A 14,219-nucleotide genomic window follows, 5' to 3' on the forward strand; every position below is an offset into this window, starting at 1 on the left:
TGGAAAGTTAGGCCATGAGCCCAACTGAGATGATTACCTTTTGGTGGAGGTCCAGGAATTTTTCTAAAGATTATTTTTCTTGCAGGATTATTTCTTAAGATTGGGAAGATTTTCTCATAAACTCCTGCACTCACTCAAAGGAGTGGAAACCTGGCACATGTTTAATGGCTCTCAGTCTCTGTGTGTATTTTGATGCAGATCCAGATGCAGATTAAAGTTTTTTAAATACTTTCTGTTATTAAAACAACACGTTAAGAGGATTGTGCAGGCTTGGCTGAGGTTTACACCGTCTGAGTGCTTTTCTTTTTTGTTAGCAAAACAGAGTTTAATTACATTTTCTTTGTGTTCGGACTAAAAGCGGAGCCGTTACAAGTGTTCTACACACCCACACACAACCCCTGCAGCTCTGAGTTAACTTTTCCTCTGCCTGCTGGCTCTGTGTTGCAGATCGGAGGAGCGTGACTGCAGCTCTCTATCAGCACAACTTCACTGCAACAGCAATTAGCTGGAGCAGGACAGGACACACGGGCGCTGCTGATCGCCACAGCGCAGGGCCCTTCAGCGCTCAGACACCGATCCGATGGAAAAGGAGGAGAGGAGGGGGAGGGGGGGTCTAATTGTGTAATTGTATAATTTGCCCTCGCTGACGCCTGTGAGCACACAGGCAGATTTCATTACAGATTACACTGGTGCTCTTTGAAGGCACGCTGCCCCCGGAGGGCCTGCAGGGACTCAAGGCAAACAGAGTTGGAGGAATGGCGGCCGTGGAGCAGCGTAGCGTGGCCCGGCGTCCGGCTCTCTGCTCTCCTGCCAGGGTAAACAAGGAGGCTGCATAGCTTGGGAGCACAGCACAGCACAGATTAGGCTCTGTTAACATTCCTCCCCCTCACACACACACACACACACACACACTGTCCTTTCACATCACACAGGCTCGGAGTGTGTACAACGCTTTTCAAACAGCAAAAAAATACTCGGGTTCATCGTGTGAGGGCAGAGGATTGTTCGATCTCTGACCTTATTTGCTCTTCTGCCAAGTCAACACGATTACCCAAAAAGAGCTTCATGCTTTTAGTCCTGACATTTGTAAAAAGCTGCCTCTTACAGCATATTCTGAGAGCTCCAACAAGAAGAGCTACGACACAATGAAAGCCATCACAGGTCAGATATGTTTTCACTGAAGGACCCTTGGAGTCTTCCTCTTGTAAAGGGATGAGGTCACTCACCACTGATGCTTATTTTGCTCCTGCTCTTAGTCTCATCATGAAAAAATGTTCCTTTAAGGGAAAGTTTATCCAGAGTGTGAAGCATTGACTCTCTTCACTACGGCTTCTTTGGAGCTGCAGTTTCAAGATGATGCAACCTCGATTCAAGAATCTCCATTCATTATTTTCACAGTTAAATATCAGAGAAGAGGGATTCTTTCAGATCCCTTAACGGCATCATGGGGGAAATAAACGGCACTGATCCATAGCTAGTCACAGTATTTGATGGTAATCTATCTCAACCTATGACGTATTTAAAGACCATGTTGCATGTGTTCTGTTTTTAAACCCTCAGGGACATGTGATGCTGCTACTCACAAAATCCACCAATCACTGCACCTTCTTGGCATCTTGATGCTGAAATTTACCTTGGATTGATCAGCCAATCGATGGGCTTAATTGGAGCATTTGATGTTTGATTTGTTACGCACATAAACAACATCAAGCTCCCCAACTTGCATTGAAGAATCAGACTTTAAGTCAAACTCATCACAGACAAAAGCTTGCAAAAAACAGTATTCCTCCAGAAGAGATGCCAAAATGTCTTTGTGTGATTTTTGCAACCCACTGTGCCACCTTTGTGACTGGAAATGCCAAACATGGACCTCACAGCTCGGTCACTAACACACAGTTGGTCCCCCCTGTGAGAGAAGGTGTAAGCTGGAAACATTCAGCATCAGCAGTCATGGCTGCTGTGGTTCTCTCGGGGTAGAAATTGAACACAAATGTGGTGTCAATCTAACAAACTGGTCGATAATATCATTTGTGCGCATCGACGTCTCCGCAGGAATGACTGTGGGCTGCCGGGCAGGCGTCTATCATCCCTGCTTCTTTTTTTCCCAGGAGGCTTTGGGAGACGGCTGAGCGAGTCCTGGAGGCTGCTGGAGAATGAGCTCATGACTGCAGCAGCGGCGTGTCTGTCTGACTGTCTGTGTGTCTCTCCTCTGAGATTCTGAGATCAGTGCGCTGAGGGCCAGCAGCAGCATCACTTCTACTGGCAGCCACTGAGTGACTCAACTCCTTAAATCTTCTCTGGTTTGAGCCACCTTTTCTCCTCTCTCTCTCTTTCTCTCTCTGCTACTCTCTCCATCCGGCTGTCAATCAGAAAATGTTTCCTCACTCCTTTCTCATTTATGTCACCACCTCTCCACGTCTTTATCGGCGTCCTCTCTGCGTGTGGATGTGGACGTTCTTCCGACTACCTACAGGGACTCTCCGGCCGGCCGTGTGGCTCATCACATGGCTCCTTCCTGCTACAGCCGGCTAATTAGCGGTGGCTTAGCGGACATTAAGCAGCGATATGGGGTTTAACATTTCTGGGCTAATCCCTCTCCTTTTGGCCAGGAAATGGGAGCCCCGTATGTCATGAGGTAGACTTACATCCAGAGATTAACTCTGGCAGTCTGGGGCTATTTACCGGCATTCAGGATGTCTGCAGTAAGCTGCTGCCACTTCAGCCAGTTTAAAAAACCGCCCCGGGCTGAAGCTGGGAGCTGAAAGTCCACATTCAGGTTTTACAACACAGGTGTAGAGCTTTCCCACAACAGCTCTCAGGACAAAGACGACTAAAGGAAAGCTTTCTGCTGCTTTCTGCTGTTATCGCTCTACATCTCAGATAAACGCCTGAAAGAAAAAAGGCAGTTCAGTATTAATATGTCGCCAGATTACAACAATAATCCTCCGACATCCAAGTGAGCAGAATGAAGGGATTAAATGTTGAAAGCGATAGCACCGAGACAAAGAATATTACCAGACATTCCTTTGTTCATTAAAAGATGGAGTGCTTGGAGAGCTACAAAAAGAACTACAATATTATTTTTTAATTTCAGAGTCTTAAATAAGAGTATTAGTATAAATACGGAGGTAATTACTTCGTGGAGAGCCGAGTCTTTTTTCCATCTTATAAACGGTTGTTACCTGTTTTTGACAGGCCGTCTTTTTCAGAGCTCCCTCTGCGTGCCGTCATCAGCAACAAATGCCTCATTAGATACAGATTTCTTTCTCATCTGCTCTGACAGGGAGGAAATCCTTCGCATTAAAAATGCAGAGATGAAGAAAGCGGCTCCGTTTGCTGTTTTAAAGTCAACAGAAACTTTTAAAACTCAGAGCGGGGAAACCTTTTCTGTTGACGGAGAACAAGCTTTGATATGATGTCTCTTACAGTAGCTCAGTCCATAGGGACTTGGCTTGGGAACCGAAGGGTCGCCGGTTCGAGAGGAGAGGTGCTGGTTCACTTGCCTGGGCACTGCAGAGGTGCCCTTGAGCAAGGCACCGGACCCCCAACTGCTTGGGGTGAGCTGGTTGATGGCAGCATCCTCACTCTGACATCTCTCCCTAAGCATGTTCACTGCATGCGTGTGCATGATTGTATGTATATACCAAAAAACTGTGCATGTAGCATGACTGAAAATAACACAAGTGAAAACATTGAATTTCCCCCTGGGGATTAATAAAAAACATTTCTTTCTGTCTGTCTGTCTGTCTGTCTGTCTGTCTGTCTGTCTGTCTGTCTGTCTGTCTGTCTGTCTGTCTGTCTTTCTTTCTTACTCTCTTTCTTTCTGTCTTCCTTTCTTTCTGTCTTTCTGTCTTTCTTTCTGTCTTCCTTTCTTTCTGTCTTTCTTTCTGTCTTTCTGTCTTTCTTTCTTTCTGTCTTTCTGTCTTTTTCTTTCTGTCTTTCTGTCTTTTTGTCTTTCTCTTTCTTTCTGTCTTTCTTTCTGTCTGTCTTCCTTTCTTTCTGTCTTTCTTTCTGTCTTTCTTTCTGTCTTTCTGTCTTTCTTTCTTTCTGTCTTTCTGTCTTTCTTCCTTTCTCTTTCTTTCTTCCTTTCTTTCTGTCTTTCTTTCTTTCTTCCTTTCTGTATTTCTTTCTTTCTGTCTTTCTTTCTTTCTGTCTGTCTTTCTTTCTTTCTTCCTTTCTTTCTGTCTTTCTGTCTTTCTTTCTTTCTGTCTTTCTTTCTTTCTTTCTTTCTTTCTGTCTTTCTTTCTTACTCTCTTTCTGTCTTTCTTTCTGTCTTTTTGTCTTTCTCTTTCTGTCTGCCTGCCTTTCTTTCTTTCTTTCTTTCTTTCTTTCTTTCTTTCTTTCTTTCTTTCTTTCTTTCTTTCTTTCTTTCTTTCTTTCTTTCTTTCTTTCTTTCTTTTCATGTTGTGTTGATCCTTGTGACCCCTTCGGACTAAACCAGTAGTGTTCCTCATGAAGACTACATTTCCCATGACCACCATCACCCACTGTCCTAAAGATGTGGCCCTCGCTGGAGTGTACATTTGCAGTGGAAGCAAATGAAGTAAGGATCTTCTTTTTAAACTACTTTTCTTTGATCAACACAGATTTTTGCAGGACTCACTGATGAGGTCATGCACTGATTTGTAGTTTCCTGTAACGTAACAAAGATTAAACTTTGCAAACTGATTTATTTCAGTTAGTTAGCTTACAGAAGGTGCTCTGGTGTCATGATGTGTGCTCCAGTGTCCCGATAAATGTCTGAATAATGTAAATAAGCACACGGTTGAACTCTTTTGCCCTCATAAAGCAGTGAAATCTTTCGTGGAGTGCTTCCTCTGCTTTTATTTGACAGTAAGAAGGTGACAGGAATCACACGGGTTGACTCAAACGGATTCTGATAGAGTGGATAAACTTTAAGTTTACCAAACACACCCAGGCGAACTAACTACCCAATCTATATCAATGAAGGCAGGCAAGTGACACCTCAAAACGTGACCACATCTGGATTCACGTGCAGTGTTTTCTATCCCTTCTCTGTCACTTTTCTGGTTTTATCGCTCTCATGTCTTCAAAGTTATGAAAATCTTTCTATCTTTTTGCCCTCAGGGCCATCTCTTCCTACATCTCTCACCATGCACTGACAGAAGTTGAGTAGCAATAGATCTGGTGGAACGTATATGACGAGCATGCTGCATTCAGGCTGTTAGAGCAGCGGCAGACAGAGTCACTGTCACTGTCTGAGAGTTTGATTCAGAGCTGTGAGTGACGAGTGATTCGGTCAGGGCTTTGTAGAGACGTTTCCAAAAAAAGGGGGGTTTTGATTTCGGCTGGGCGTCCGTCACAGAACCAGATCCATATCGCCTCTGGCTCTGGTTATGTCCAGCAGTTAAGGTGGACTGGGATTCAGTTTGAGGCATGATGGATGGTTTGAAACTGTTGACATCTCTTTGGCTGTTTTTCAGGGTTTCGCTTGACTCAATCTTTCTCCTTTGAACTCTAGTGAAAGTATGCAGACAGTTATAAAATGTATAAAAAGCTCTTATAAAAAGGTATAAATATAACTTAAACACATCCGCCTCTCTGTCTGAAAGTTTGTCAGAGTCTGTCCCAGGCTTTCTTTTGTCTCACTTACTTCACTTCCTCTTTCTCTGTATTCCTATAATTTCATTCCCTTTTTTTTCCATCCGTCTCTGAGCGTCTCACTCTCTCCTCTGTGTCTCTCTGTTCTCTACAACAATGCCAGCTCAATGTGGCGTCTGGCTGGTCGAGAGCCCACCGAGGGGTGGAGACGCTTTCTGTCTCTCAGGAGTCGTGCAATAGCTGACAAGAACTGAGCGTGTAAAGCCGCACGCAGCCGGCAGAAGCCATCCCTCATCGTTCTTTGTTCACCTGCACCTGAACTCGGCACGGCTCCGTGTGCCAAAACAGCTCACATCACAGCCGAGCACAGAGAGGGGTGTTACCCTCTGGAGATCCAGCGACTTTTGATGCCAGCGATGGTGCCATTTAGTTTAGTGCTCTGGGGAGAGGCTTGAATGTGAGTACAGTGAGACAGAGAGCGCTTATAGGGGTCGTATAACTCAAATTACAGACAGAAAACTCTAATCAGATGCATAAATCCAATCATAGTCACAAAACTGCTGATGAAGACTCACTTCCTATTGATTCTCGTCGCTTAAACAAACAAAATCTTTCATTGTAGTGACATGTGAAATGAGCCAGATTCAAAAACTGCAGATTAAATGCAGACATAAAGATTGTGATGTGACAATTTCTATTCCTAAATGGCTGTAGAGCTGTATCCACACATGCACAAAACTCCTCATGAAATATTGAACAGCTGAAATTCTCATCCAGACATTACCTGGACTTCTGTCCTGCTTTGCTTGAAGTTGTGTGAGAAATATTTGGGAAACAGCAGCATGAGAACCTGTTTTATCCATCATATATCCACACTGACTCAGGCCGGCACTAATCCATTGGCATAATAATAAATACACTTGTAATGTGTAAAATGTCTCCATTCAGATTGTAAATGTGTAACCTTCGACTAAAGTTGTATCTCCTTTCCTCACAGCGGTTCACAGCTTCACTGAGCAGTCTGTGTGGCAGCAGGTGCTGCTCATTAAGCTTAACGACGCACTTCATGCTGCCTTAATGGAACTCAGGTTGCATTTTTTTGACGCATGAATCACGGAGCAGATTAACACTGGATGTTTTAGTGCTCAGAAAGCTGCTTCTTATGGTGCAAACACCTGGAGGGGCTGCTTCGTTCTCTTTGCAGAGATGGGGGGGATGCATTCAAAGGCGTGAAGGAAAATAAAGTAGACAAAAAGGAAAAATTTAAAAGCAGATAAGCCCAACTTTTTTTTGTCATTTTAAAGCTCCTGTAAGGAACTCTTTTGTGTAGATTTTTTAGTGGACAAAGTGGTCAATTTATCTCTTTGCCGGTTTGCAGATATATACTTTTTCTGACACTCAATAGTCAGAGTGTTTCATTTGTGGGCAGCTTGACACCTACCCTCCATCAGCGGTTACAGGGATTAAGAATGACAGCAAAGAAATTATTCATCTTGTTGCAATTAGTCTTTTTTACTTTTGCAGGTCATAAAGAGGTGTCACTATCAAATTCACCTGGCTCCACAACCAGTGGCGGTTCTAGACCAATTTTACTGGGGGGGCCAGGCTGGGGCCCAGGGTGTTGTCAGAGGGACACATTCAACCCTGACAAAAGAGACTGAGGAGGGCGAGGACCGGCTGAGAACAAACAAACAAACAAAATCAGTGCATCCCTTTATACTAGACATATATACTACTGTGTACTAGATCAACATGCAGACTGACAGCAGCTGTTTACACTCAACATGAGTCCCTTAGTGCTCTAAGGGACTGGAACCAAGTGCCACATGCATGTGTTCTGCCTGTAACATCGGCGTGATACCGAAGCTTTTTTTATTGTATAATATTTGTTTGGTGTGGAGGGGGGGCCACAGGGGGGTCCAGGTTCAATTTTACAGGGGCACTGGTCCCGGTTGGCCCCTCCCCAGAACCGCCACTGTCCACAACCCGTTAAAAACTCCACACAGGAGCTTTACGCTCTCTTTAAATGTCTCATACTGGTATGGTTTGTGGAGCTAAGACCGTTTTTAGTTCAGGTGCAGCAGCATTTTAGTACCTTGGAGTAAACTTCATTGTTTAATATACAAACTTGACACAGTTCCTGCTTCCTGCTGGGTTATCAGTGCTTCTTACTTCCTTCTTTGTGTTGAAATTCTTTGACTGTTAAGTTTTTTGTCTTTCTAAGATGAATGCTGTAACACACTGTTTTATTATTATCACTCTATATATCCCTGTAAGCAGGAGAGGCTCCCTGCTTACATGACTTATGAAAATTAAAAAATAATAATTATGAATTCACCATTTCCATTACCTGCATCTTCTGGATCTTCGTCATAGTCTTCATCATCACCCGATGACAGAGAATCTGGAGAGAGAAGACAGAAAGACTGGAATCAATGAAGTGATTGGGACGGATCTTTTCTGCATCTGAATTTGATCCTTTACGCAACTTCTGTGTCTAAAGAGAAAGTTTGAGTCTTCAGTTGTCTTGAACTTTGTCACCATCAGATTACATAAAGTCACATCTGGAAAGCTTGTAGCTTGCAGCTGATTTCATGCAAGACCAGAGGAAAACAAAGAGGGGAAAAAACAAAGCAGGAATTTGGTGCATGTTAAACACCCAGTGGAGATTAAATGGTGTGTGTTCACAAATGAGTGTGATTAAACGCATGCACACACAGATACACACACACGAGCTTCTGCATGAATGCAAACTGTAACCGACTCGTTGAGAAACTCATGAATGAGTCCACAGTTCTCTGCGGCAGCGGCGGCGGCGGCTCGCTCAGATATAACAACCCAAACATTTCCACAGACGTTACAAATGAGAGGGGTCATTAGCTGTGCTGCGTTCGCGTGTGCAGACACAAGAACACAAACTCGTTCTATCCCCGCACGACACACCAACTCACAGTTAGCGTGTCAGATGGCCTCTAATTATTCTCCACAGATATGACTGTTTAGATTCGCTGTATCAAACATTTTCACGGCGGCGTTGTAATTATTTTCGATGTGACCTTGAAGCTTTCAGGTTCAGCTCCACAGGTCTGGTTAATGAGAGCCAGCTGTTACCTCCAAAACCCTGGTGAGCTAAAACTGCTCCTGAAACTCCTGACACACAGGATTTTACTTTCTATTTTTTAACACAGCAGTCCACAACTCCAGTCTGCTGTTGTGGCAGCAGAAATAAACTAGTCTGACCCACACTGCAGTCGGTACGCGCTCCATCTTAGAGAAAATGGGGCAGCCTTGAATAAATGACTGGGTGGAATATAAACCCTGACAATGGAATCGTGCGAGTGTAATTACTGGAACCAGTGAACTCAGAGTTTTTTTATTGTGTCTAAATGTTGTTTTTCAAAGTTTATTTCTGTGTTTTTATGCCTTCATCAAGATGATATGACAGTGGATAGAGTGATAAACCTGGAGAGAGAGAGTGGGGAACCATGTGCAGAAAAGGGCTGCAGGTTGGATCCGAACCCAGGTAACCCACCCCTATACATGGGACACATGATTCAACCACTAGGCCAAACCAGCGCCCAACATTTCTTTTTTCAATGCACATGTTTTCTTCAACTAACAGTGAAAGCAAATACAGTGTACAGTACAAATGAATTCCCCCAGAGTTACAAGATGTGTCAGTTTCAAGTCCTTCTGCACATCGTTCCAAGTAAATGGTAGCTAAAAGGTTGTGTGTGGAAGTCCAAACACTAAATTGTAGCCACGTCAAATTCACAGATATTAAGTTGGAAGACTTTTGTGGTTGAATATTGGTCTTAATGGTCTATTCTGCAGCTTGCGTTTACAAAGACAACAAAAAGACAAAACAGAAGAGGTCAAATCTTGCATCACCTGTCAGTGCACGAAGGCCATGTTAGATTAGCTCATAGCCCAGTCATACAGCGCTCTATTGCCCATTGTATCATGCTCTCAGGTGTCAGCTGTTCTGCAAAATATCATCAAACTGTCCTGGTTCGTTTCTCATGTCTGAAGAAGATATACTTCAGTAGGGACTGATTCACAAAGGGATTGTGCAACTTTTGCGCCCTCTAAACCTGTGCAAATGAAAGAACACTGTCGAATTCAGCAAGCACCTGCAAAGGGTTCAATGCACTATGATCTGTGCTGCAGTGCACTGTGCATCTGGAGCAGAATATTCCCTTGTCTATGCAACTGAGCCTCTTTGCAAATAACACCTAATTCACAAACATCAGCGCTAACAGCCGCCTTCAGTTAGAGCAACATTTCCACGTGGAGATCTGGAGTATTTATAAGCCTTCTGACGCTCCACCTTTTCAGCGATTAAGATAACAGGTCCACTTCTGTTTTACTTTGAAATTTTTATTGTAATATCTTTAATACATCACATTACACTAACACGAGGTTAATTAATCTCAGGCTGTCCAGGGCCCAACCCCTGTGGACACAGGCTGTGCCATTACTCACGACAGAGTGTTTTTTATTTACTTTCTTAATCTGGACAAGCTGCTTCTGCCAGCTCGCTCCAGGAAGCAAGCAGGATACAAACGGGGAAATATGTATCACATCTGTCGTCATCGGCTCCAAAGTAGAATAGTACGGGTTGTCTCAAAACCATTGTGCTTGAATATCATTAGAGGATGTGTTTTTTGAACTGGGCTTTGAGATGGAGCAGATAGAGGGGGACATGATGAACCAATCTTGATGCTATTTGGGTCTGAAATCCATTTTTTGTGAATTCCCCTCAAAGTGTTTCATCCTGCTCTATCCTGCTATCTTGTGTATCTGATAACTTATAGAGACGCTACTTGTCAAGCTCCTGTCTTCACTTCTGAACGTCTCAACCTGTGCACCGCAGATCCGCCAAGAAACCAGTGGACTTCTCTCTGGCTTTCCCGGATCATTTCCCCACCTCACGTTACATCTGCTGAGTCTGTTTGTACTTTGTGTGTTGTTCTTTGACTTACTAATAAAAAAAGCAGTGGTTATTTTGTTGGTTAAATAGCTGAAGACAAGTCTCATCTTGAAACAAAGGATTCTCCAAACTGGTGTTGTGGTACGGACCGGTGCCAAAGACATGACAGTTTCATCTGTTCAAGGAAATCTGCAAACAATTACACCAGCTCGCTATTTGCTTTCACTAAACTGATCTTCATGCAGCTCAAAACAACACATTTCACTATTTGTGTTCAAAACAAATCATCCAATAGACTTCCACAGATTCTTCTGTCTATAAAACCTCCAAAAGAAGTTCCTCATCTTTAGATATTCAATGCAGAACCTGTAGATTTCATCCCCTCATGTTAAAGCCTCTTCATACCGTGTGTGAGTGTAAAATATGAGCTTTTCAACATCTGCTGTCTGGACGCCGTCCAAGTGGTAAACGTGATACCGCTCCTAAATACCTGACACCTTACTCAAATATTTGAGGTGAAACACAGTCGGTGTGTGTGTTTGAGAAGAAGCTGAGTCTCTGTGTTTGGAGTACAGAGTGAAGAACGAGCAATACGAAGGGGAGAGCAGGATATTGCCGACACAGACTGTAAAACATCTGACTTCAGAACTTATTTAAACATGTACTGAGTGCTACAATGATATATGGGATGTATGACAATGTGCTGTGATGGATTCGCTCCCTGTGTGTGTGTTTTTTTTTCTCCTGAAGGAGACGCAGTTGTTTCAGCTCAACGGGACGCTCTTTTCTGCTCCAGATTCAAGAGGAGGAAAAGTGGGCTTGAAAGCTGAACATGCCTCTGGAAGATGGATGTTTTCTTCCTTTTGAATAATCGCTGCTGGGAGCGTGTTTGCATGTGTCGTCCTGCAGAATCTGGAGATGATATGTGGCTCCGCGAGGAGAAGCTGTCCACCTCTGATCAGTCCTGGAAATGGCTATTTTCTCCCCGGCTGAAAGCCAGACACATGCATCTGTGTGCGTGTGTGAATGAATGAGTGTGTGTGTGTGTAGGTGGGGGGTGAGTTAAGAGGGAGCGAACTCTCTCATTTCTTGCCACCCCATCTGTTTCCAATGATGAAATGTTTCGAGCTAATTGCTTTCTAATTAGTTGTCAATAACCGGCTCAGCTGGTGCCCAGGAGTTTTACGGGGAGAAGCAGCCAGGCTTTCACGCCACAGCTCGCTCCCTTCTGACCCCCTACACTCCCCACCTCCACCTCCTCCTCCTCTCCTCCTCCTCTCCTCCTCTCCTCCTCTCCTCCTCTCCTCCTCTCCTCCTCTCCTTCATGCATTCGTATTAAAGCTGTTTACATCACACACTTGTTTACGTCTTTCCTCATCCCCTCGTACGATAATGATTTTCACCTTTGGCTGCATCGGGAGAGGAATCTGTGTGAAACTCGGCTAGGTAAAAGTCCGTGTTTCTCTAAGTGTGTGTGTATGTGTGTGTGTGCGCAGCTGTGAAACTGAGCAGGAGAAAATAATAGAATTTCTCTCCACAGCTAAGTTTTCAGTGTTTTTCTACACACTGTTATGAAAAGATGTCATGTGGAGACATCGCCGCTGAGACTGTTTATGCGGAGAGAGCACTTTGATTCTCAGATGTCTGTCTGTCAGGCGGGCAGGGGAATCGAGGCAGGTTTGGGTTTTTTTGGAGCTGGAGTGTCTGTTTCCATCAGAGCTCTGTAAGTGAGTCAGGTAGCTCAGATAATCAGAGTGTCCTTGGTTTTAAAGCTGACTTAAATGACAGTGCCACTGAATGTGAGGCAGAATACAGCACATTTCTTTTACTTCTGGCAACAGACTTTTCATTTAAAGAAAACTCTCATGACCAGGACCTCATTATCTGTAGTAGCCATGATAAGGGTTACAAGATTGAGCTGTACAGCATCCTAAAAAATCAATGTGCTTAGATCAAGACTCTCCAAGTCTGCCTTCTGTTCTTTGGATCTTGTGTCAAGAGTGTCGCTACTCTGAAGTTCAAGAGCAAGGATGTACCAAGCTCAAGCAAATGACTCGTTGCTCACCTGTCACCCGGATGGTGTAGTTGCTGAGCAGCGTGTTGCTGTGGGCGAGCCGGCAGGAGTACACGCCCGAGTCCTCGTACGACACATTGATGATGCGTAACATCCTCTGTCCCAGCCGCGTCCTGTTCCCTGGCACCAGCCCCGCGCCATCTTTGAACCAGACGACGGGCTCCGAGTGGTCCTCCAGGTCACATGACATCTCCAGGGTGTCCCCCATGCCAAGAACATAGTCCTCCAGGAAGGCTGTCTCGCTGGACACGGAGTCTGAGGACAAAAGAGGAGACAGAGTGGGTTATGAAGGACGACTTGTGATTTACATTCTGCGTTATCCTGATTTTGTAAAGCATTTTTTAATCTTTTAATACGAATTCATTATGCAGCAGCACATTCAATTTAGAGATGATGCATGGGATGAATTTTTGGTGAATTCTGGTTCTCTTTAATCAAGTAAAAATGCAAAATATCCTCCAGTGCTCCTTGAATGTGAATATTTGCCTCTTTTCAGCTGCATGGTGTGCATTCCTCTGCTTTTGCTTTGACTTGTAGAGATGTAGGCACATTTCAAAGACAAAATTATGAGTCACTCAATATGGAAAGGTATTTAATAATTAACTTTAATAAGAAAATCATTTTCTTGTACATTGCTGATGGCTATAAGGGCAGAGTGTATGAAAACGTAGGAGGAAACAAAGAATCAGCCTGTTTGCTACCTCTAAAGTCAGAATCACTCATCTCCCTGCAGGTATACTCTGCAGGTTTCTAATAAATTAGGGTTTAAGATTTTGCATGAGCATGATTTTCGCTTTTTCCGCAGCATAATCAAGAGGCAAACTCAGTCAGTACAAGAAAAAGGCCCTGAATCCTGCTGTAACAAAGAGGCAGTGATGCAGAATTAACTGCCGACCCGCTGGCGAGCTATCAGCTAATCTGCCTCTGGAAGTCAGAAAAGTGCGACTTCTTATTCCAGCATGGAGGAAGGGGACAGATCTGAACTGTGTGGAAATGCAACCCCCCCTCCTTCCTCCTTCCTCCTTCTCCTCTCAAACACTCTCCGTCACACACCAGCTCATTTACTCCACCAGCTCCGTGTGCCAGCGTGGTCAGAGCCGGGGAAAAATCAACATGTTTACAGGCCTCACTAAGGATGCTGAAGAAGGACGAGACACGGAGGGACAAATAAACACAGGGTCCCCTTGTGTCTCTTCTCTTCCTTCAATCAGCGGCGTCCTCTCAACCAGACTTAAATTACACACCAACGCCGTCAACACGAGACAAAAAAGACGACCTCATGCACACTCTGGTCTCTCTGGCAACCATTCAAACGAACGCCGCTATGTACAAGAACACAAGGACACTTATATGCACACAGACACATGCATACTTTCACATATGCATAAAAAAAAACTGCTGTGAGAGTGTTTGAATGAGCTGCTTGGGCAACAGAGTACACACACAAACACACACTTGTTTGCACACACAACCCAAGCATGGGAAAGACAGAATGAGGTGTGTTAAGAGAGTGATTTATGACGGCAAACACTCCCACTGTTGACCCTGTGAAAGGGCGGCGGCCTAACAGAGGCGAACATGAACGCAGCCCCCTCTCGCAGACAGCCTTGAACTGAGATTAGGAAATTGGAGTTGAGAGGGAAGGTTGAA

At 44.2% G+C, this 14,219-nt stretch overlaps 1 protein-coding gene across 3 annotated transcripts in view; it reads right to left on the reverse strand.

The window, feature by feature from the left end:
- Nucleotides 1–14,219, reverse strand: part of fgfr3 (fibroblast growth factor receptor 3) — a 94,707-nt gene that overhangs the window by 48,259 nt on the left and 32,229 nt on the right. For 2 of the 3 annotated variants that reach the window (XM_034675350.1, XM_034675351.1), the window contains exons 3-4: nucleotides 12,561–12,824; nucleotides 7,913–7,966 (exon numbers count right to left, since the gene is read on the reverse strand). In XM_034675350.1, the coding sequence (XP_034531241.1) occupies nucleotides 7,913–7,966; nucleotides 12,561–12,824 (318 nt within the window). Of the gene's footprint in view, nucleotides 1–7,900; nucleotides 7,967–12,560; nucleotides 12,825–14,219 lie in introns of all 3 variants that reach the window. The other variant, XM_034675349.1, reaches the window with a different exon arrangement.

Source organism: Notolabrus celidotus, chromosome 22, assembly GCF_009762535.1.
Source record: "Notolabrus celidotus isolate fNotCel1 chromosome 22, fNotCel1.pri, whole genome shotgun sequence".
NCBI classification, from domain to species: Eukaryota; Metazoa; Chordata; class Actinopteri; order Labriformes; family Labridae; genus Notolabrus; species Notolabrus celidotus.